The sequence below is a fragment of the Dunckerocampus dactyliophorus genome, chromosome 7, assembly GCF_027744805.1.
Source record: "Dunckerocampus dactyliophorus isolate RoL2022-P2 chromosome 7, RoL_Ddac_1.1, whole genome shotgun sequence".
In the NCBI taxonomy this organism is placed as follows: domain Eukaryota; kingdom Metazoa; phylum Chordata; class Actinopteri; order Syngnathiformes; family Syngnathidae; genus Dunckerocampus; species Dunckerocampus dactyliophorus.
Genome location: NC_072825.1, coordinates 3,352,395 through 3,376,767, shown reverse-complemented (window position 1 = coordinate 3,376,767; position 24,373 = coordinate 3,352,395). Strand labels below are relative to the sequence as shown.

General features: G+C 41.4%; 2 protein-coding genes across 6 annotated transcripts; one reads left to right on the top strand and one right to left on the bottom strand.

The window, feature by feature from the left end:
* Positions 1-4,628: 4,628 nt before the first annotated feature.
* Positions 4,629-13,299, top strand: dync2i2 (dynein 2 intermediate chain 2). Of its 4 annotated transcripts, none has more exons than XM_054782192.1 (9): positions 4,629-4,816; positions 6,006-6,266; positions 6,356-6,465; positions 6,537-6,694; positions 6,794-6,903; positions 8,803-8,970; positions 9,135-9,367; positions 9,443-9,600; positions 10,256-13,299. In XM_054782192.1, exons 1-9 carry the CDS (start codon positions 4,739-4,741, stop codon positions 10,492-10,494), a joined length of 1,515 nt encoding a protein of 504 aa, XP_054638167.1. In that variant the 5' UTR covers positions 4,629-4,738; the 3' UTR covers positions 10,495-13,299. The 4 variants fall into 4 exon arrangements, with proteins under 4 accessions (XP_054638167.1, XP_054638166.1, XP_054638165.1 ...); XM_054782191.1 differs by having other exon boundaries at positions 8,803-8,976; XM_054782190.1 differs by having other exon boundaries at positions 6,537-6,903.
* Positions 5,064-23,690, bottom strand: LOC129185335 (tyrosine-protein phosphatase non-receptor type 2-like). 2 transcript variants are annotated; one of them, XM_054782194.1, is made up of 9 exons: positions 23,496-23,690; positions 22,907-22,997; positions 21,417-21,517; positions 20,504-20,602; positions 18,989-19,126; positions 17,290-17,499; positions 15,131-15,292; positions 14,586-14,761; positions 5,064-13,846 (listed from the first exon to the last, which is right to left on the bottom strand). In XM_054782194.1, exons 1-9 carry the CDS (start codon positions 23,550-23,552, stop codon positions 13,657-13,659), a joined length of 1,224 nt encoding a protein of 407 aa, XP_054638169.1. In that variant the 5' UTR covers positions 23,553-23,690; the 3' UTR covers positions 5,064-13,656. The 2 variants fall into 2 exon arrangements, with proteins under 2 accessions (XP_054638169.1, XP_054638170.1); XM_054782195.1 differs by having other exon boundaries at positions 5,347-13,846; positions 14,586-14,758.
* Positions 23,691-24,373: the final 683 nt, after the last annotated feature.

Genomic DNA, 24,373 nt, shown 5'->3' with positions numbered 1-24,373 from the left:
TTCTATGCCGCTTATCCTCACGAGGGTCGCAGGTATGCTGGAGCCTATCCCTGCTAACGTCGTGCGAGAGGCGGGGTACACCCCAGACCGGCCGCCAGCCGCTCGCAGCTGCTTGATGTCCTTGTTTTTAAAGTGCATCCCTGCCTCTGCAAAGCAACCATCATCTGCAAATACGAGAAAAGAATGAAGGTGCAGACAAGACTTGTGCTGTATTTTCTTTGGCAACAGCACCAGTGCCAACCGTCACGATAAAAGGTAAAGCTGTCAAACCCAGCAGGAGCGACGTCTCCGGAGCACCAGGTGACGGACAGAAAACAGCCTGGTCTGCTAGCACTCGTCTGTCACCGTGTTAGCGGTCTACACGGATGATATGTAACACGCAGGTGCTATATGCTCTCCTGCTGCGAGCCCGCTTGGCGAGGGAAAACGTGCTGCTGGCTTCAAACAAAAACAAGAGACAAGACAAGCTCTTTGAGGACAATTCGAGGTATCATTTCATGAAACCTGCACGCAAGGACACAAATCAATACAAGATGAACGGGCAGCTTCCAGAGATAATGCAAAAGATGTTGCTATCGAGGATGTGTTGGGTCCGAGCACGTTAACAACTTGTTCTGGAGGACTTTAGCCTCGTGCAGATAATCATAGTAAATATGTGTGACATTAAAGTGTACCAGAACACAAATACATATACTGTAAACTACTTGCCATTAATGACTTAATTACTTATTAATGACTGGGGATGTTCCGATCAGGGTTTTATGCTGCCAATTCCGATCATCCATGAGTGAAATCGGCCGATACGGATCACATAGATTAAGTGTACATTTTTAAAATGATTTATGATGAGTGCTTAGGCCTGTCACGATAACAGATTATGCTGGTCAATAATTGTCCTACAAATTATTGTCAATAATCGATATTATTGACAACATTTCTTCAGACCATTTTTTAAAATTAATGATATAATAATGGGAGTACATCGTATCAAAAACAATAAACTTTAATTTCTCAAGAGTATTTGACATTGTAATCGGAATGTCAAGCGCTTTTAAATAAATTAAACAAACAACATAATAAATGAACCCTTTCGCTGCCAAAGACATCTATTGACGTCTTTTCAAAAAGTAACACTGACTGCCAAAGACGTCCATTGACGTCTTTTGCTTTTTTTTCCACGGGAGCTACAGATCAAAGTCTTATTCACCTTGTGTGTGAATTTCTGACTTGGAGCCAATGTATTTATGTCCCAGTAGGGGGTAACAGTTGTCTTTTCCTCCAACCGGCAGCGACAGATTGTCTATGAAGAAGACGTATCGCGGGTTGAGAGAGGAAAATGGCGAAACACGTGCAGAAATCGAGCGGAGACAAAACATACAGGCGGCTAACACTGTCACAGAGCTCGTCTGGCGGTGGATCTGCCTCTAGTAGTGACGCGACCGCGAAAGATAGAGGCGACGTGGGTGATGTAGGTGACGCAGACACAAATGCAGTTGACAGTGGCAGCCAAAGCAACAAGCCTGACACCGGAAGCAGTTCAGAGTTCTGCTTGAATTTGCTCCTCTGAAGAAAAAGCTATCTTTTTCTGTTGTTTGGCCAAAATCCGGTGTTTTGCTGAAAGTACCCTTTGTGCTAGCGCCAATATCTAAAGACCCAAAAAGGCTAGAAACAAACTTGTTTTTCTGATGAAAGAAGAGACTCTAAAGTTTGAACATGGCTGGCAGTCAATGACTTAAACAAAGAAAACAAGACAAAAAACCCCAATGAAAATAAACGCTGTCTCTGTTAAGACAAAAAAAACACTCCAATAAAAGCCACACACACACACACACACACACACACACAGTTATGTAGTGTATTGTTAAACTAATGTAGGGGGTCATATATTTGAGCTGGACCACATATCTGCGGTGGCAGAGTAAAATGTCCTTCAACACGTCTTCTTTCACTGGATTATACAGTTTTATGGCTACAGTGTATGGATTATACTGTTATACTGTTATACTATGTGGGTAATTCAAAAAATAAGTTAGAAATCCCCCTTTTTGCATGCTTATGTTGTTTGGAGCGAGCGGCAACCTGTCCCACTTTGTTTGACGGTCCTTCCACGCACCGTCGAACGTCCTCCCAAATGCTGATACTTTGTGGGAATGCATGAAGGTCGGATTTGATGACCTTTTTGAGTGCTGACGTACACAGTTGTCGATGCACAACCTCAAGTTAATTCATGCTAGCACACATATCCAACAGCGACGTATAATCTTCTCTCTGAAAAACAAAGTCCAGGCTGGTACTGGTGGATGGTGGGTCTGTATTCGTTTTGTGCATAATTTGATGTTGTTCCTGTCTTAGTTTTGCACAATACATCATAAATAAGATCGATCAGAAGGCTATAATGTACGCATGTTTTGCTGATGTGTTGAAAACCTTTCCCGGTGACTGGCTAGCGCGCCGCTAATGCTTGCATCCATTCTCGTCCTCAGTCATGGTAAGCTATGGAGCATGTGCGACAATCGTTTGGCCGGCAGCCCAGGCTCTCGCATGGTTAGTGCTTCTCAAATAGTGGGGCGGTTTTGTTCCAAAACAATTGTGTTCAAAATTGGACTTTCCACTTACACCTGACTTTTATTCCCAAAAAGCAGCCTAATTATCCTGCGTATTCTCAGTTCAAGCGGAACTATTCCAAGCTCTTTCAAGGGTTAATCAGTGCCAAATTCCACGAGGGGCTCGGAGTAATAAAGCATGGACTCCACTTGCATCCAACAGACGGCCCGCTGCTCGGCACGGCTTGTGGGGTGCGTTGATTGCATTGATAAGTGGTGGTGGTGTTCCAACAGCAGCGAGCTTGGATTCATGGGATCCTGCAGTCTGAAACAGAAAGCAGAGCGCTGCCCAGTTTGCATGCCTGAGCAGTGACAGCCATCTGAAGGAAACTATAAAACAGAATAATGTAGGTCACTGGAAAGTGCAATGAAAAGCGGGAAAGCTCCTGCAGGCACAAGAGACAGACAGGCGAGAGACTGAAGAGGATGGACGGCAATAATATCAAGGACAGTTAATGTCAATGAAGCAATAAAGCGAAAGGCAGTGACCCGCAGCCTGGGGTCACGTATGCAATAATCATCCTTCTCCTTCCAGTCAGTGATAACCGATATCGCCCTCCAAACCCTTCTCACACGATGAAGCCTGCACTGGCAAACCTGGGCAAGAAAAAGACATTCAAAAACACTGCCAAACAAAATAAAAGATGAGTTATCATCCGTTGATCGTCATGAGATAAATTGGCCATGGATGAGCTTTCAAAGACTTCCAGGTCATCAGCCATGTACAGCAGTGTTGCAGCGTCAAAGACAGTGGCGCCATCTCGTGGTCAAAATGACAACTTTTGCCACGAAATTCCCCCAATGAGCTCTGGATTGTGTACAGTTGAAACCGGAAGTTTACATACTCGATGATAAACGACACATAAACGTTGTTGGCTCACTATCTGAAATGAAATCAGACTCAACTTGTCCTGTTTGAAGTGATTTCCAAAATAATTACCTAAATGCTGCAATGACGACAGAATATTTTTGAGAGTTTTAATGACTTTCCTTAAAAGCAGTGCTACCAAATACAGTGGAACCTTGGTTAGCGTCAGGCATTCCTTCCAAAAGGTCTGACTCTAGCGGATATCAACTCAATCTACATTTCCCAAAAGAAATCATGTCAATCCAATCCAATCAGTTCCAGAAAGCCGAAATGCTAACACAGAAACGTGTTTTTATAGTTTTACAATTATAGTATGACAAGCAGGAAACAATTAAAAATGTTAGAATGCCAAAATTCACCTCTCAGCTAAAGCAGAGTAAGCTAATCTTCTCCAGCTAGATTGTAGACATGGTTCAGCATATTTTACTTCCAAATAGTAGTCATGCCAAGCGGTCGTGTTGCTGCTGGATGTTCATAGCATCCCAGTAATACTGTAAGCTTCTTTTCTTTTCCAAAAGAGGAAGGTTTAAGGAAAAAACCCAACACCTGTTACATGTAAAAAAAAATACTGCTAAACTGTGCTATGAATACATTACTGTTATGCAAAATGAACTTTAATATCTTGTCAATAGGGATGCTCCAATCAGGGTTTTTTCTGCCGATTCCGATACCGATCATTCTGGGACAGATATCGATCACATGGATTAATTAGGCATTTTTAATTTATTTATGATGAGCGCTATTGGCCAGCGGTGCCGTATAAAGGGGAAAAGTCAGGACAATTCCAAGGTCCCTTGACTGCCAGGGTCCCCAAAAAACATTAATTAAGTAACTATTAATAACAATTAGTAATTGATTAATAAGGTGGGGGGGGCAACATGATTTTTTTCATGGGACCCAGAATTACTGTGTAAAAATGTTCTTTTAATGTGTGGAGGATTATTTGTTTTGAGTAATTTACCCCAACAATGGCATTTAGGCACAGTCTTAGCTCTCAAAACAAACAATTAGGCGCTTTAAGATCACACCTCATTGACAAGATCATCTTGCCGTTAGCCAGTAATGTCTACATTTACGCCACTTCTTCTTCCATCCTGTTAGGGGCGCTAGTGCACCTCAGGCTGGCTGGCCGCTACCATACATACGTAGAAGAAGAACGACGAGCAGAAGAAGGCGAGATTTGTTGACGGGCGTTATGACAACACTGATTGTCTGCGGTTGGTTTTATTAACAAGCGGAAAACATTGATGATTTCCTATTTATTGCTATGTTTAGCGACGAAGCTCAAGTGCCCGTGAGTATCCCGTCGTCATGGAAGAAATGTCAGCAGTTGACGCAGGAATCGGTACGTTTGACCAGCAACGTTAATCCGGGAACCGGTATTGATTTGTATTGATGACGAGGTGAACGGGGGGACATTTCTGGTGGTGAGGCTTGGTGAAGCTCAATGAGTATAATACAGTGTATAGCAGTATTGACTTGAATATGCCCAAATGAATGCTAGATACACCTTTCGCAGGTAAAAGAGACGCAGACAAAATGGTCACTAGTTTGTTGAGGTTTTAAATAATTTAATACAAAGACGTGTCATTTGGTGAAATGAAAAGCTGTGTTCTTTTATGAGCAACTTAGCTTCTCGTTAAAATGTCAATATACACCTAGACTTGACATGTTTTACAATCTGAGATATACACCTTGACAAATATGACTTTTTCATGTAAAGCATATTTATCTTGCAGTGTGTATGTAGACCGGGGGTGTCCAAAGTGCGGCCTGGGGGACGTTTGTGGCGGCCCTGTAGCTGCTTTTTAATTGGCCCGCGGCACATTCTAAAAATAGAATTTAACAAGTAAAGTTAAAAAAAAAAGAAGCAAACATTTAAAAATCAGCAGAAATTTTACAAGAATGAAGTCAAAATATTAAGAGAACGTTTTAATGTTATGAGAAAAAGTCACAATTTTATGAGAAAATGTAATATTATGAGGACATTTTATTGTCATGAAGTGGAAATATAAAAAAAAAAAGAAAAAAAACGATAAAGTTGTAATTTTTGCAAAATTAGGTTGGGTAAAAAGTTGTATTATGGGGGAAAACAAAATCATAATTATGAAGAGAAAAAAGTTGCATTCTAACTAGGAAAAAAAAGTCAACATTTTATGAGTAAAGCTGTAATATTATGAGAAAAATGTCATTTGAGTTGCATTGAGTTGAAATATTAAAGAAAAAATATTAGATTTTTTTTTTAAGTTGTAATGTGAGAAACAAAAGAAAATAAAGTTGTACATTTTGGAAAAATACGTTGGGAAAAAGTTATATTATGGAAATAAATTCATAACATTATGGGAATAAAGGCCTAACTATGAACAGAAAATGTACAAAAAGAGAGTTGAAAAATATATATATCACAAGTTTATTCTTGTAAAAGTGCTTTCGAAAATATCAAAGTGGACTATGTGGCCCTGGCTGGACACAGCTGCTTTAATTAAACACCAAACGTATGCGTTTCCCCTCCTGTGTGTATGTAAATGTTTCAGAGAGGCTGTCAGACCAGAGTGATTGACAGCGCTGAAGCAGGATTCCAGACTGTTTCCTGTGTGACTAGCGCAACTCAGACGGAGCTGCAGGATCAAGTCACGACACGCTTCCTCCAGGACCCTCACGACGAGCTCTGTTCTCCGGGCCTGAAGGACTTTCTACGGCGGGTTGAAGTCCCGGTCATCAGAGAGTTGGTGAGAAACGCTAAGAGTCACGCTTTTGATGGCTTTCAGGTCAACTGGGAAGAACGCAATCAGATGGTAAGCAGTGCATCATAAAACGGAATACATAGTGGTTCCCCTACACTTGTTAGATGTTAGTTAGTTAGATGGCCTGTTTTACTTTGAAGGTGGTGTGCCTTCACCAACTTGAACATCCCAAAGCTGTGGAGAGAGATCTTCCTGTAACGAGCGTATCCTGGAGTTGTACGGGTGCATCAGTCGTTTGTGCATACGGCCGGTATGTTCTTATGCTAGTCTGTCTGTCGTGAGCGTGTGTGGTTCACTGGCTGCTTTTGCGTGGATTGGCAGGATGGCAGCAGGTGACTGGAGCGATGACAAGTCGTATGTGTGCATGTGGAACCTGGACCATAGAGGTCTGAACCCCAAACAAGCTGACCTGGTCATCCATGTTACCACTGCAGTGACTTCCCTGTGCTGCCACCCCAAGCAGCCTGCTCTCATCGCAGGTACGTCGCCGCCGCCGCTGCCATTCATTGCTACATCTTATTACTATCGTCTGACCGGATTCGATGGAGGAGTGAACGTGTGCGCTGCTGTGGCTGCAGGTGGTTTGTACAGCGGAGAAGTGGTGGTCTGGGACACCAGTCAGACGACAGATCCAGTGCTGGCACAAACGGCCATGTCTGCAGACAGCCACAGGGAGCCTGTTTGTCAGGTCAGCGAGTTCACAAGAGATAAGATGATGTCTTTTTCCTTGGTGGGATAGCTTTTACCGGTCTCGACTGCATTTAGAGGTGAAAACAACATGAAAGCCAGAGTGCTGTCTATGGGCGAGGAGATGGGAAATCACACACATTGGTGATGACCAGTACAAATCTAATAACAGCAGCCACGGTATTCTCGTAAAATTGGGACTTTTTTCCTTGTTAGAATATGACTTTTTTTTTTTCTCTTCATGCTTGGACTTTCTCGTAAAATTAGAGCTGTTTTTTCCATTTCTGCTGTTTTTTGGGGGAATTTTCCAACTCTTTCAAATTTCTTCTTGTAAATTTTCTTCACAATTATGACTTTATTCCCATAATATTCTAACTTGTTCTGCAGCCTAATTTTCCAAAAATGACAAATTTTGTTTTATGATTACTTTTTCATGACTTAAAAACAAAAAACCCATTTCAACTCTATTAAAAAGACAGTATTTTTCCTCATAATATTATGAGTTTATTCTCATAAAATGTAGACTTTTTTTCCTCTTAATAGTTAAGAATAAAATAACAGCTGTTTTCCATTTCTGCAGGTCTTTTTTTTCCCAAATATTTCAACTTTTCTACTGTAATATTCTTCCCATAATAATGACAGTATTCCCATAATATTCTAACTTTTTCCCAACCTAATTTTACAAAATGTAAAACTTTATTTTGACCTAAAAAAAAAAAAGATTTTCTTGAAAATTTCAACTCTGTGCTACTATTTTCCTCATATTACAACAATATTCTCATAAAATGACAACTTTTTTCCTCTAAAGCAGGGGTAGGGAACCTATGGCTCAGGAGCCAGATGTGGCTCTTTTGATGACTGCATCTGGCTCTCAAACATGTCTTAACACGATAAAAATGTATTTTAGTTTTTTTTTTGTACGCTCACCTTTAAAGTACATTACAGAAATCCCAGTGTTAAAAATAATGCTCAAAATATAAAACTTTCTTATGCGTTTTAGTCCATCCATCCATTTTCTACCTCAATGTGGGGTGGCCAGTGCCAGCTGTCCTTCCGATATTTTCCGGGTCAGACACCAAAATTTGATTATGACTGGATAATGCGGTAGCCTACGCGCATCATTGAGATGTCAAGAAGTAGCTAATTCTGTAGAGCCGACCCTTTTGACGAAGAAGATGGTGAAAAGAAAAAGATACGGAGTACGGTGCAAAACCACGCAGCACCAGAAGTCGCATTAATGGTAAGAAGTATTTTATTTATTATTGGATAGCTTCAGTATAACAATGTTAATAAAAAGAATAACTTTAGAGACTTTAGAGGTCTTGCTTAAAAATGCCCACATTTAGTTGTATTCAATGTTAAAAAATATTATGTGGCTCTCCCGGAAATACATTTTAAAATATGTGGCTTTTATGGCTCTCTTAGCCAAAAAGGTTCCCGACCCCTGCTCTAAAGTCTGGACTGTATTCTTATAAAATTACAGCTGTTTTTACCATTTCTGTTGTTTTTTTCTATTTTCAAACTATTTGAACTTCCTTCTTTTACATTTTCTTCTCATAATTTTGACTTTATTCCCATATTATAATTTATTCACCCAAACTAATTTTCCAAAAGTTACAACTTCATTTGTTGTTTTGTTTCTCAAAATAGTAAGAGCTTTAAAAATATATATTTTAATATTTCTCCTCCATGCTACTAAAATGACATTATTTTCCCTCAAGTATTACAAGTTTAATCTTTTAAAATTAGGACTTTTTTTCTCTTAATATTTTGGCTTTATTCTTTTAAAATGACTGCTCATTTTACTATTCTTGTTAAAAGATATTTTTAAAATGTCTCCTTAGTAGGAGAATGAGGAGCGTCACAGTGTGTATGTGTGTGTGTGTGTATGTGTGTGTAGGTGACCTGGGTGCCGCTACGCGATAAAGGAGAGTTGGGAGTTCTGAGTGCATGCTCGGGAGGAAGACTCCTGCTGTGGACGGTCAACTCGGAGCAAGGAAGATGTGTACTGAAGGCAGCGTTTGCCGTGGTCCAACACCAGCTTCCTTCCAACAGCAGCAGCTTCAAGGTGAACGTGAGCAAACACTGCGGGCTTTCTTCATGCCTTGTAACAGCAGATACTTGGACTTGATTATCTGCAATCAAAGCTTCAGCCAAACGCTGACAAAACTCAAAGTTGTGGTTGTTTCGGCCAAGAATGTGGCTCCAAGCGTCGTTTGATGTTGCATGTAGGTCCAAGGAACCATCACCGTGGGCGTCACGTCCATGGATCTCTCCGCCTGGGACCCAGATACTTTGATAGTCGGCTCCGAGAGCGGCCTTCTGCTGAGATGCTCCCTCTCCTCCCAGACGCCAGCTGCGGTCACATCTCCAAATCAAAGTGTTCCACTGAGAGCTCCGGTGGTCTTCTCCTTCAGGCCCAGCAGCGGTCCCGTTCACTCCATACACTGCTCACCTTTCCACAGGTACAGACGTGACAGCGATGGCTGAGTAAAGCTGTGGTGACTCACACGCTGATGCTGTTGGTTGGTTTGTTGTAGGAACCTGTTTTTGAGCGCAGGGACTGATGGTCTGGCTCACCTCCATTCTCTGCTGCAGACCAACCCCCTGCTGTCCCTTCGCGTGTCAGACACGTACGTGTTTAAGGTGCAGTGGTCTCCAAGCCGGCCTTTGCTCTTTGCTGCGGCCACTGGACAAGGTACAGCAAAGATTTCTATCTTACATGTGACTTGTTAGTGTTAAAATGTGCATGAGAGGCGGTGGATGTGTTTTAATGTGGACATACTTTTGTTTTTTTCAAACTGGACATTTCTTTTACACTTTTTTGAAAGTTCGTTGAAAGTTTCATTGAAAGTTCTACTGTCTGTCCAATTGTCTGTGAGGCCGTAAATGTGTCCCGACGTAGTTCTACTGTCCGTCCTACCCCGTGAGGACGTAAATGTGTCTCGACTTAGTTCTACTGACCGTCCAATCATCTGTGAGGACGTAAATGTGTCATGATTTAGTTCTACTGACCGTCCAATCATCTGTGAGGACGTAAATGTGTCCCGACTTAGTTTTACTGTCCGTTGAACCGTCTGTGAGGCTGTAAATGTGTCCTGACTGGTGATTGGATGAGCAAGGAAAAGGGAGGGAAATGTTTAATATTGTAAAGTACTGCAAATAAGCAACATAAGCTTCCTGAAGCTTTGTACATTATTTTTGTAATTACATATTATATTTTATCCAGATTTTAGGGACACCCTGTAAATTATTTTGCTTGATTTTTAAATGTATTTATTTATGCTTATTAATATTTTTCTTTTGTTTTCTTGATAAATGTGTCTCATATAATGTGTCTTCTCCTTGGCCAGGTGAGGTGCAAATATTTGACCTGAGCGGCAGGTCGCTGAGGCCGGCGGCCAGCATTGGCCAGGGAGGCGTCGGCAAGGCTGCAACGTGTTTGGCCTTCAACAACCAGCACAGTGGCCTCCTCGCAGTGGGAAGAAGCGACGGAATGGTTGGCGTTTGGAAACTCAGCACTGATTTGACAGAGCAGAAGCCCACAGAGACGCACCTGCTGGAGCAGATAGCCAATCAAGTGGCAGAATGACACAACGTGGCAATGTTTCCCCTAGGTTTACAGCTTGGGCGGAATATCAACAAACCTGTACTGGAAAAGAAGGAAAGCAGAGTTTTTAAGGTGTCGTATTGCTGGGTTGCAACCACGTGGCCTAGAGCCTAATGTACCTAATGCCATACCTAATGTATGGCAGACGAAAGAGAAAAATGGTGCATGCCGTTTAAATGATTTGCTCCAATTGTGTGAGTGTGCATGGTGTGTTGCATAACGACATGAAACAGTTTATATTCCGTGTCAGACATCATGAATGCAGCAGATGAACATAGTAGCCCTTCTCACAAGTCCTTCTGCATTCTTAGACCAAGTCAGTCTGCATGAATACAAACTATTTTTGCTGCTGTTTTTCCACGGGGATGTAGCGTACGATTATTTTCACAGAGCAGGCTTTTTAATCACGGCGGTATATTTATGCTGTTTATTGAATAATTGGAGCATTTAGATGAAGAGGTGTGAGGAAGTGATGCATCTATAGCAGGGATTTCCAAACCTTTTTCCAGTGAGGCCACAAAGTGAAAAATGAAAGGATGCAACTTTGCCACTTCGATATTTTGTATCTTGCAACATATGCTTAGAAGTTCCATCCATCCATTTTCTATGCCGCTTATCCTCATTAGGGTCGCAGGGTATGCTGGAGCCTATCCCAGCTGACTTAAGGCAACAGGTGCGGTACACCCTGGACTGGTCGCCAGCCAATCGCAGGGCACATATAGACAAACATTCACTCGCACATTCATACCTGTGGACAATTTAAAGTCGCCAATTAACCTAACATGCATGTTTTTGGAATGTGGGAGGAAACTGGAGTACCTGGAAAAACCCACACACACGCACAGGGAGAACATGCAAACTCCACACAGAGATGCCAAAAGGAGATTCGAACCAAGATCTTCCCGATCTCCTGTGTGGCCAACATGCTAACTACTCGGCCGCTAAGAAGTTATACAATACAGTATATATGTATATTTCAAGAAAAAACTGCATCGCAACTTGGTCATATACAGGGCATAAAGTATACCGGCACCGTGCCGGATCGCCAGCGTTTACCTATGAATCAGAAAAGACAAATTTTTTTTTAAACTAGGGCTGTCAAATGATTAAAAAATGTAATAAAATTAATCAGTTTTCACATTTCAAATCATGATTATGACCATTTGCAACTAAGTGTGAAATGTGCACATTTTTACTCTATTTTATGACCAAAAAGATAAAATGAACAAAAAGAAATGACAGGACACATTTATATACTTTAAAATCTATTTCCGTGACAGCAGTATACCATAATTTCTGCTGTACATGACACACCGGTGTTTAAGCCGCACCCACATCATTTAGAGAGAACATATTGGTACATATATAAACCACACATGTCTACGTCATAAAATGACATACTGTGGTGTGCACGAGTCTGCGAGGACCAGGCGGCTCTTTGACAGGAGCCAATCATGAGCTATGAGAAAACTCATGACGAGCTTGTCAACCCATCGGAAATTACTGGAGGTCATTACTCAATATAACAGTCTTGACTCACGGTGTCATCTTCCTACATAATGTTCAACAAACTAATGCCCGTGCTTGTGGTTAAGGAAGATGTAGTCTCCCATGCAATTCCAATTGCATTATTAATGTAAGATCTTTTTATGACACCTTTATTCTGTTTACACAATTAGATATGATGTGGCAAACAGCGCTCTTATTTTGAAGGCCAGAAGTGTGTTTATGTGTGTGTTGAGAATGTCTGTTGACGGTTAAGACGTCTTTTTCCAGTTAGAACATGAACTTTGTCAGCAGGCATCGTAAAGCTCTTTCATTAAAGTGGTACAACACTCGTCCCGCCTGAGACACACAAAGCCACACTAGCATGCTCTGCTAAACTAAGCTAACCCCGCTACCTTCCATTTATGCTCCGTAAGAGGAGTTTCCGCCAACTTTTACCAATGTTTTAGGTCGCCATTTCAACATGTTTAGTTCGGGAGGGGGCGGGTTAGTGTTTGTGATGAGATTCCCCCACGATTGAGCGGTCCACTGGGGAAATACTTTCCATGTTCACATTATGTCAATTTCTGCGAGATTCCATGTTTAACAGTAAACTAAATTTTTATTTTTTTAAATTTTTTATTAATTCCACAACTCCATTAACATGGAAATCATAGGGCCCTCAATGCAATGCACGATCACGTGCCCTTTTGAGTCCTTTATGTGGCAAGCACTCAGAAGACTGTGCACATTGTGCGTGGTGGTGTTTTGTTTTTTTTAATAAAACTTTGTTAGACTTCAGTGTGTGTATCAGTACTTTGAGCAAACTCAATACAGTGATCATTTTCGTCAGAATAATTGTGATATGAAATTTTTATATAGTTGCATCTCTACACCCCAGCAATACTGTACATGTAAACACAAAAGCATGAAAAAGCAGAACATCCTGGAGGTTCTCCTCACAGTGACTTGCAGAAACATAAATGCAAGGCCACGTTCTGGGAAAAAAAAAAGGGTAATGTTTTTATTGAAGTATTTGATGGTTAGTTGAAAAGTAGCAAAGTTGAAACATGTGGAAAGAAACATTAAATGGAATGCCAAAAAGTCAAATTTTCCCCCTCCCACTTGAAGGCACGTCCTCAGCAATCAAACACAGACACTTGCATTTGCTGTCACTCGGAGGAATTTCACGTCCAAATAACACGGCTTGGTCCCTGTCACTTGCTAAGGTGTCATGTAGAGAAGAACAGACTGGCTTGGCTTTCCTTCATCGATGAACGTGAAAAGAAGCAGTGTCTGGTGTCTGGTCAGCTAAAAATATATACTCCATCTATTTGGAACACCTTGCTCGATGAGAACGGAAGAACAAGTCCTGGAAGGATTCCAATTGTATCAAGTGAGAATAAAATACAATGTTTGCACTGCACCTTTGGTAGTACTTAGCCAGGATGACAGTACATTCACAGATAAAGGAAAGGCTGGCACCAAGATCCTGAGATGTTACTCATATGTTGATGAGGTCTAATAAAAATACACACGCACTCGTTTGATCTAGCACTCTCACGTGGTGACCTGAAGAAATAAATACCCTTAAATCTACTTTGACCAGTACCTCGTCTCAGGTGCTGCTGCCAAAAGGAGTCCGTTTGGAGAAAGTTATCACTGGGAGTACATCCAGCACACCAGCAGGCCCAAAGCCAAGGCAGCGCCAGCGCCGACATTCAGAACCACGGGTCTCCAGGACTGCCACGTGTCCCTTTGTCTCTCACACTCATTCAGTCTCCGTTTCATCTCCTGGACCTTCTGCGAGGTGAAGGCAATCCTCTCTTGGCGCTGTCGCTTTCTCACGCTGCATACAAGGAAAGCAACCAGCCATCCATCACCTCACACAAACTTCATAAAGTATCTGAACTCGTCAAATCCCTAAATGACATATAGGAAGCCTTTATGGGTGCTGGTCATGTGACTCTCCCAGAATATTGCCTCTCTAAAGAAGAAGCCGATACCTAGAACGTTCTGCTTGTCAAGACCGATATGAGACCAATAACTTTTTTATATCTACTTTTTTCATTTAGATGTAAGTGTAGTTTGTGCACACCTGGAGGTCAAAAGGACTGGAACAAATTAGGATTTGACCAAGTGTACCTGTTGATTTGTACTAATCAAATATCATGACATTACTACCGCCACATCACTACTATCAGGACAACCAGAGTATAGAGCTGAGGGAGCCAGCCACCTGGCGAGGCCCAGCAAGGTGCGCTGTATTCGGGAACACGTTCGTGCACATACAGTGCACCTTGTTGGGCCGCAGCAGGTGGCTCCCTGCGCTCTATACTCTGGTTCTCCTGATAGTAGTGATGTGGTAGCGGTGACAAGCACAAAGTTAATGGTATCCGTTTGGGGGGAAAAAAGATATCGTGTATCTCTAATTATTTTTTGACATTCTGTCAGTCTCTTAAAATAAAGCTGCCATAAAAATGATGTACTGTTCATACTGTATGTTTGCAGGTTATCAAATATTTATTTCCCCACGAAAAGTGTTTGGATGTCATTTTTGAAGACAAAGATAGAGTTGGGTTTCTTACTGTCCGGAGTCGTCTGTCTCATTGCACTCTTGGTTCTCCAGCGGGAGGTCTTTAGAGTCCAGGGAGAGCGACTGCAGAGTGCTGCAACTGCTGTTGTTGAAGTGAGGTCTCGGTGGAGGTGGTGGAGGAGGAGGAGGCGGCAGGTCCAGCTCCAAGTCATTACTTTGCTTCATCTGCTGGCAGGGAAAGTCCATTACATCACATGGAACTATGTACAGTGGTATGAAAAAGTGTTTGCCCCCTTCCTGATTTCTTTTTTTTTTTTTGCATGTTTGTCACACTTAAATGTTTCAGATCATCAAACTAATTGAAACATCAGTCAATGACAACACAACTCAATACAAAATGCAAAGGGTTTTTTTTTGTCCCTTAATAAAAAGTTTCATTTAAAAACTGCAAAGTGTTCAGTTGTGTTGTCGTTGACTAACATTTACATTTATTTGATGATCTGAAACATTTAAGTGTGACAAACATGCAACAAAAAACAAACAAAAAAAATCAGGAAGGGGGCAAACACTTTTTCACACCACTCTATTTGTTGCTACCTGCGCTGAATTGTTGGTCCCAAGGAGTTTGGCTCCCTCGATGACAGCCATGTAGGAGAAGCGGAGCTGGTCAGGCGTCTGGATCAGGCCCATACGGTATTCCCTCATGTCCAAAAGCACCTTCTGTATGTCCACTGAGGATGGGTTATTCCTGCGATCCATCTGTAAAACATGACTTTACTGATGACAATCAACAGGCTTTCACAAAATGATTGACATTTAGTGATGGTTATCAACCACTTATGTCCATGTCAGTCCAAGTGGAGTGGGCAAAAGCGAGTTTCACTGTTTTTATGTAATTAAAAGGAATGTCGTTAACTTGACCGTCATGGGGGGTGGCTGCTGGGAGAATCACCGAGTAAAAAGTCTTATCCACAAAGAGAATTTGAAATTGTGTTCTCACTAGGCATGGATTGTAATTACTAGGGGTGTCACGACATTGGCTGTACGAGAACAAGACAAGATGAGATTTTAACGCTACTTTTAAGAACAGCACAATGAAAAAAATATTTTTAAAAATATATTGCAATCTACAAATTTCTACTACATTACACTCTTCTGCACTCTGTGTGTAAGCTAGCGGCCCCGCCTCCACCCACCAAGACAAGGAGACTGTATGACTGACAAAAAGGCTTACTCCGTTCATGTCGTTGTTCTATGGAACAAACATTCCAAGGTACTGAAAGCAATGCACAGTGAATCCTCTTCCTGCATTCATTTTCATTTATTGTGGGATTGATTTTTTTTTTTTTAATCTTCGCAGGCCTAGTGCCCACAAGACTTTTTTTTTCCTGAATGAGAAATCTTGTCACATTTTAATCTTGCGAGATCTTGTGACATGAGATCTTGTGACACACCTAGTAATTACAGCTCTATACCGTGTTATTTTGAAATATCTTTACTGTAAAGAGAAAAAAGTCAACTTTAAAACATAAAGGAATTGAAGTGGAACATATGTATTTAAAATAAATAATAAATGCAAATAAATACAATCAAGTGGCTCAAGAATGTCACAACATAAATAGTTAAAAATAAAAACTCGTAATGTTATGTTATTATTGTATTGCAGCAGGTCGCACTTTTCCACAAATTCCAGGTCATGTGATTGTTGTGAGCAACTAAGATGTTGTTAAAGAAAAATTAAGTTAAAAAAAAAAAAAGTCCCCATCATCCACAATCCCGCTATTAAAGAAAGGCTGCTATTAAAAAACCTCAACAAGGTTTTTATGTTTTTCTATCCACGCTGTGAGCGTGTAGTAACAGTTACATTCATGACAACATGTCATACTTTTAGTATTTTGGGAACTTCCTTCCTGGGTGCATTGATTTCACATAGCAACATAGGAAGGAACGCTACACCTAGCGTCAAAAACAAAAACAGCAGCAGTGGCGGCAACTCCAATATGTAGCGTTACCTTTCACTAATGGCCTGAGGCATTGTGAGTGAGTGTGTGGTGAGGCTAGCCGCTGTGGTGTGGCGAGGTGTCACTAAGCCAGTAATGTACTTCTTGGGCATAACAATGTTTATAACAGTAATAATAACAATGTGGCTGTAGCTTGGTTAATATGCAGCTCGCATTATGGAAATGGAGCATTGTTGGCGCTTTTTTTAAAGAAGGCTTTATAGGGGGAATAGGTGCGTCCCATTGGGTGCATTCTTAGCTGCCTCTTCATCGTTTTTTTAATCTTTAGAAGGCACAGAAAAGAGAAAAACGTGTGTTCATGTCTCACAAAAGAATTGTGGATGATGGGCAAAATTCCCCCAAAAAAGTGCACTTTTCCTTTAAGTGGTTGTTGCTTGTTGCTCAGTGGCAAATAAACCGTTTATACCACTTATCCTCGACTTCTGTCTCATTTCGAATCACATCTCCACATTTGTTGACCCTCGACGTGAGTAATATGTTGACCATACTGGCACCGCTCAATGCTAACGAGACAGCTAACGACTTTTGGCGACACATGGAAGCCCAGTCCCGACTGCGAGGAATAACACAGGACGTGACCAAGTACAGGGTATTTCGGCGTAGTGGCAGCGCTGGACCTCCACTTTCTCTCATACTGCAGGTATGACGCACAATTTTTGGTGGTTTTAAAACCAAAACTTTTTCATACTGTGGTATACCTTGAAACCGGTAAACGGCTCGTGCCAACGTACTCACCAAGACCAGGCAGGTGTCCACCAAGGCAAAGGTCCCGGAACGGCCAATCCCGGCACTGCAGTGCACCACTGAGGGTCCGTGCTCGGCCCTCAGCGAGCCTGACTTCCGAACCTTGAAGAGGAAGTTGAGGAAGGAGGCGGGGGATTCCGGAACCCCGAAATCAGGCCATGCGGTGTAGTGGAAGTGGTAAATGTGTCTCCGCTCTTCTGTCTGCAACAGAAGAAAGAAAACAGAAAAGCATGCTTTTAAAGGAAACTATTTTATTGGACCGTGTTAAGCTCGCAAATTCTATCTTAGTCATGTTTAAGAACAACTATTTTGATGGAACAATTGTACATAGAGCTATTTGAGGCTTTATCGGCATCCCAACATTGTATTTTTATGAACTTGCAATTTGAGGCAATAGTTACATTATTTTTTAAAGCTATCCAGAGGAAGTGTAAGTATAGCGTGTCTGATGGTGTACATAGTCTTGCCTTTGCAATGTACTGAAAGCTGTGTTCTGTACACTTGTGTAACAATAACAAGGAAAAAATACATTTGAGAAATATTGCTCAGCTATTGTACGTATTACCATCTTGGCACCCATATTAGGTTGAACCCTAAGACCCTTACTTTGAAGGCGAGCCGACGTTCAGTATTTTTCCCAAACTGTAACAGCTTGTGCTGAGCAAAATATATTTAACCAAAAACATTTTTATTTAATTGTTCGCTCATAAATTGCTCACTTGTTTTAATTCGTAAAACGTTTAGCTTCATTTGTTGCACAATTCAATTTGAACATTTTTACGGTTAGCGCATCTGGGCTCTTGCTTTGAAGGCTGGTTAAATAGTTCCGGTATCCGGCGTAGGGCCCGAGGTTCATTTTGCTGTAAAGCTGGAAGCTATGTTAAATATTGCTTCATTTCTTTTTTTTTAATTTGTTAAATCGTTTCGCAATCAATTTTTTTTGCTAAACCGGAAGTTGAGAAAATAAGCATTTGTTGGATATATTGTCGCTCGCTGACCAGTGACGTCAACCACACGGTTAACTTTGACGGTGCCGTTAACCAACGACGTGACTAGAGTTTTGAACAACCTGGCCCATGTTGCAAAATTGTCAACATGGATCTGTTCCATGTATGAGGTGTGTTATTAAGCAGGTGATTGCGGATGCTTGAAAGTTGACCCTTAGCCAAATGCAACGAGGATCAATAGAAGCGCTCTGCAATTAAGGGTGCAGATGAGTCTGAACATCTACGTGGGTTGATCTGACAAATCTTAAGTAAAATGGATCAAATGTAAAATACCTACAGCCTCTGCTTACGACAAGTAGCAAGCAGCTGTTCACCTCCGATGGAAAAAACATCCACGCATCACTCGCTGACGCTGACACTGACACTGTGAACACCAAGGTAGGTTGGATTGCCAGGTGTGCCTAAAACACTTAATGTGCACTTCCAATATTGGATTAGTGGTGAGTAGCTGTACATTTTATGCTTGAAATGTGTTTAATAAGTGTGTGAGGCATATTTATATCCAGATGAAACCTGGATTATGTCGCCAGTGAAGAATGTCAATTGAAGAGAGAAGAGAAGGGTTCCGGTTCTGAACCTAATCTAATATATCGAATACATTTCAACACTCACTTTTATTAGTTTTTGCCATTCACTGGAAGGCGTGGAAGGCTGCCCATTTGTCCTCCATGACGCAGGCTTACCTTTGTGTTTTGTAATTCGAGCAGTCGGATTGTGAAATAGGATTGGTCTTCCTCCGAAAGTAGCCTGACAGCAAACCCGGTGTCTGGGAAAGACATGTGTAGCTCCTCTGTCGTTGGCCAGTACTGCGCACACTTTTCCTGCAAGAATGAAAGGCAATCATGTCAAACAAATCGTTGTAGGTGTCCACTCACTCACTCAGGAATACTACAGATGCACAATATCTCCCCCCCCCAAATTAGGGTTGGGCATCAAGTCCCCCGCATTGTGACTAACATTGTGATTCCCACGAGATTGTTCACATTTTTTTGTTTTGATTCCTAGTTTCAATGCAGACTTCACAAATAGCCGCGAGCACCGACGAAGAAGAAGCGGTGTGGGAATGACAAGAATACCTGGTCTTTGATGTGCTACATCAAACTTCCTCCAAGCAGTCAGAATCAGGAAAGTCAAACAATAAATGCAGATTGTCTGATGCCAACGTAACCCAGGGTTTCAGGATGCTAGCTGATGTGGACGTTAGGTGCAAATAAAGGACGGGAGCTACGGCTCTAGTAGGCAAGCCATTCATGTGCACAGCTGGCCTCGTTTAGCAACAGGCAAGACACCTTCTCAACCCACACGAAACACTTCCGGCCTTGAAAATAAGAGCTCCGTTGGCTACATCCTGTTTACTTATAACAAAATAAGGGTGTCACAAAAAATAGCTTTTTTTTTTACATTTCGAGAATAAAGTCGTAAATTTCCGAGGAAAAAAAAAAGTCTGAAATTTACGAGAATAAAGTCGGGTAATTTACGAGAAAAAAAGTCCTAATATTACCTTTGCCCAAGGAAAAATGTCACACAAGTCCCTGCTTTTCATTGCTGTCTCAGGCAATGCTTGTTACGACCAAGTATCTTAAATAATCTGAGATTGAGAATAAAAAAATTAAAAACTTGAAATCATGTGTAATATTTGCATAACAATCCGTATTGTATGCATGTATGTGTTCCAACATTTCATTGCAGTGGTCATTTTCAAGTCTCTCATTCTCCATTAGAATCAATAGTTACATTTCATGAGGTCTGACCAATGAAACATTGCACTAGTCTCTTAAAATCCATTCTAATTAAGCTGAAACGCTTAATGTTGTTGTGATGCGTTTTCTCATTCAGGCATGAATTTCAATGGTTAATTACATGTTGCACCAAACTTACATTTTCTTTCAAACCAGGTGCAGCATCCACATTTGGCAATAACTTGTGGAATATGTAACAAGTTATTACCAAATGTGGCAAAGTTTATTAGATAAGCGCTCAAGAATTTTATAACAAAATGTGGCGTTATTACATAATGAGGTGAAAATGTATAACCATTATTACATAATGTGTTGTTACAAGGCATTAACTACGAATCATTGACCACCGCTTAAATGAACATCAGTATATTGAATCATTTTACTGCTCCAATCATTCCATAATGGACATCTCTGATATTATTTTGGTGGGAAAAAATGATGGTGTTCAAATGTACTTACAGATCCCTTTTCGATGATTCTGTTCAGCATAATGACAGCTTTGGAACTCTGCTCCCAAATCATTAGCCAGAAGTGACCGCAGGTGTTCCTTAAAGGACCCTGGACATGAAAATAATCCATACAAATGATCCACAGAGCCCAGGAAACCCAACAGTGTAATGCTGGGTATCATAATATTAGAGATGCACGGTATTTTTTTCAAAGCCGATACCAAATAACTCTATGCTCCAGATAACTGATAACTTTTTATATCTATTTTTTTTTTTTACTTGAATTTAACCGGAGTTTGTGCACACCTGGGGGTAAGAAGGACCAACTGTACCTATTGATTTGTCCTCATCAAATATCATGACATTACTGCTCCCACATCACTACTATCAGGGGAACCAGAGTATAGAGCGGAGGGAGCCACCTGCTGTGGCCCAGCAAGTTGCACAGTTTTCGAGGCACTCGCTCTGAGCGGCCGGTGTGCCGCCACAGAGGCCTCTGGCAAACCTTTTGCACTTTTCAAACACAGCAGCACCACAGGTGCTGGGTGTCGTGGCGATGCTGGCGTTTAAGGGGGCTGATAAGTTTTTTTGTGTGCTCGATAAGAGGGTCTCTTCCCCCCCCCCCCCCCCCCTCATTGCTGAGCATTTGTTACAACTTGCACACGAAACATCTCTTTTATAGTCAATGTTTTTTTTGAACAAGTGAGCTCAGGGGAAGGTACGACAAAAAAGGAGCGCTTGATTTGCTCACCCGCACGGTGCTGGTAATCTCGCTTCATTGGAGCGTTTTTGAAAATTATGGCATATAAGAGCTATTTTTAATCTTATCGATTTATCGGTATGATGTCATAATTCCCCTCATATCAAGCCAATAATTATCGTGCACCCCTAATATTAATCATAATAAACTGGTCAGGGCTTACCTGAGAAAGAATGTAAGCTCTTTGGACTTCTTCCACCATGACTAAACTTGCATTGATGTAGTCGTTTTCTGAGTTTGCAAGTTTGACCCGACTGTGATCATCTAAACACCAGACACATTTCATTCATTCATTCATTCATTTCAAGGCAATCAAAGACAAAGTACAGTTGAACCTCAGTTTTCCAACGCCCTCCTTTGAATATGACTCGGTTCGGCAACCCAAGTGAGTACACCCTTATCGGGGTTAACTCGGGGTGCAATGGTTCACATGGATGTATGGAACCGTTTCGGCTCTGCATGTTCGGTTCGGTCCACTTGCGTACCGTTTCGGTTCTAATTTATGCTATTTTGCGGCTCGAGGGCCATGGATAGTTTTTGGGGTTTTTTTGCCTTCATGTTTGAGAAAGGATTTTTGTGCCATTTGACAGAAAACCTGATGCATGTTTCGGGCTCATATAAATACATGGGAAATAACTTATTTTGTAATTTATTTTTTAGTTCAAGAAAACAAAATGTACACAATAATAATACAAATAAATATCTTTATGAAATAGGAATATGTCCTGCTTAAATGAAAAAGTAGGCATGTCCGATATTGGATTTTTTTTGCCGATATCCGTTATGCCGATATCGTCCAACTCTCAATTTCCGATTCCGATATTGAGTTTAGTGGGTTAGCAAGCTGTGTTGAGTGAAAAGCCGGACTTGTGTGTTCAGCGAAGATGTTGGCCCAGCACATGTACATTCATGTCATGTTTGTGTTGTCATGACATGAATCATCATGTCCCCACTGCACGGTGATCTGCTTTGAAAGGCATTTATCAGCATATGCCGATCATGGATTTTTTTACGAAAATCGAGCGACAATAATCGGTGGCTGACCGATCGGAGCATCCCTAATTTAAACCACACAAATGCACTGTTTCGCACTGCCCGCACCGGGGCTTGAACACAGGACCTTCATAATGGGAGGCGAGAGCGCTGACCACACGGCTAAAAGCCCGGATTGTCGGCCGCGTGTTCAGCGCAGCTCTTGAGGCAGAGGGAGTGAGGTTTACCAACGTATACTCGCACAGCCTCACAGGCTGGCGTCCGTTACACATACACGCATAATAAAGACATTGTGATGTCAGGACTGTCCATGAACACACTTCTCGGTCATGTTGTGACAATGAGGAAGTTTAGTTCCCATCACGAGCGGACGAGACGTGTTTGAGAGTTGGAGATCCATATATGGTGTTGGAATGAAACTGCTGTTTTATGTGTTCAGGTCAGAATAAAGTTATGAAACAGCGGCTGTCAAAAGCAGAGGTGTGGCTTGACATGATGCACATGCGTTAATGACATTACAGATTTCAAAGTAATTAACGAAATAAATGAGTTATCACCGTTACATGCACTGCATATACACATTTACAGCTAACTTGTGTTGTTCAAAATGACACACAAATACACACACAGTATGTACAATGACGTCATCGTGACACTTACATGGACTAACATCTCTGTAGCGGTTTAAATTGCGATTGACAGGAAGTTTTGCCACTCTGTAGGGATGTTCGTTGGCTTGGTTTCGGATTTCCTGTAAGCACAAAGAAAAGACAAAAGAATGTTAACAGTTGCTTTGTGAGGATGGTTTATTATGGACACATTTGTGCAACAAAAATCATTAAATGTCACGGTCATGGCTATTGGCCACAACCGGCACACTCGTCATATTCATTAACCAATGCGGCTACCATTGCATTACTGTCTGTTGCTATTAGAAACTCAAACGAACTAAAAAGGAACCAAAACGCCGAGCACCGGCTAACGCGAGCATAACACTAGCTCCCACCGGCTAACGCTGCATTAGCACGTTTTGTTGCTACGGAAGTGGGGGAACCACTAGCACACGAAGCCACGTCGTGTGTCAAAAGTATGTGTGCTAACATGATGGTGGGGTACAAGATGACACGTTCACGTCAGTGAAATGAACAAGTGGCATGGAAAGGCAAACGAAAAATATGAAAGCGTGTTGTGTATGTCGCTAGCTAGCATAGAAACGTCGTCAAACATGAAAGGCCAGTGTTACACTTACGTTGTAAATGTTTTGCCACCTTCCCGAACAATCAATGTCTTGGAATTGTTGCTCCATTGTACTAAGATACTTTGTGGATGGCTAAACAATGTTAGAAGCAACTTAGTCGTCTCTGGGAGCCATCTAACAATCTTCTAAAAGCGTGGAATCCCTGCGGGGAGTCACCCTGATAGCAAAGACATTAGAGCGCCGCGAAAAGACCGCCTACTCTACTACTACTTCCGTTGTAGACCACGGGAGAGCTTGGCCGCCATTTTAGTAAGCAGGACCCCAGGGACCAGCGTTAGGCAAATACATGTTGTGTAGTATACCTGTAGTTTAGCTTGATTTACATTTTTCGGAGTTGTCAGCACATACAAATATATATTTATATAATTGTGTCCTGTCATTTGTCTTTCTGTTCATAAAATACTGTAAAAATGGGCATACATCACACACAGTTGCAAATGGTGATTAGTTTGAAAACTGTCATTAATTTGATTGCATTTTTAATCATTTGACAGCCCTAAATATAATATATAAATATAACAATGACACCAGTATCATAACATCACCCACAAATAACATATTTGGGATACGTAATATAATAAATACGTACTATCGATGTGATACTCTATATCGTTGGAGTCGACACGTTCGATATTTGTATCGCACCTCCCAGCTGTACATGTACTCCTATTGCTACGAGATACTATCATTGGAAGCTTCACGGTCGATGTTTGTATCGACCCTGCCAGCTGCACTCCTATTGCTACGACATACTATCATTGGAATCTTTACGATCGATGTTTCTATCGAGCCCTCCCAGCAGCGCTCCTATTTAGTGATGGGATCGATTCCTTTCACTGACTCGACTTTTATGAGTCACTCACTACACT

Excerpts from the sequence above, each read along its gene's own strand:
- dync2i2 (XM_054782189.1), top strand. The coding sequence starts at position 4,739 with ATGTTTAGCGACGAAGCTCAAGTGCCCGTGAGTATCCCGTCGTCATGG. Across the intron at positions 6,267-6,355 it reads GGGAAGAACGCAATCAGATG|GTGGTGTGCCTTCACCAACT; the intron begins GTAAGCAGTGCA and ends TTTACTTTGAAG. Across the intron at positions 9,368-9,442 it reads CACTGCTCACCTTTCCACAG|GAACCTGTTTTTGAGCGCAG; the intron begins GTACAGACGTGA and ends GGTTTGTTGTAG.
- LOC129185335 (XM_054782194.1), bottom strand. The coding sequence starts at position 23,552 with ATGGAGCAACAATTCCAAGACATTGATTGTTCGGGAAGGTGGCAAAAC. Across the intron at positions 21,518-22,906 it reads CTACAGAGATGTTAGTCCAT|ATGATCACAGTCGGGTCAAA; the intron begins GTAAGTGTCACG and ends TCTGGTGTTTAG. Across the intron at positions 14,762-15,130 it reads GGACCAACAATTCAGCGCAG|CAGATGAAGCAAAGTAATGA; the intron begins GTAGCAACAAAT and ends TTTCCCTGCCAG.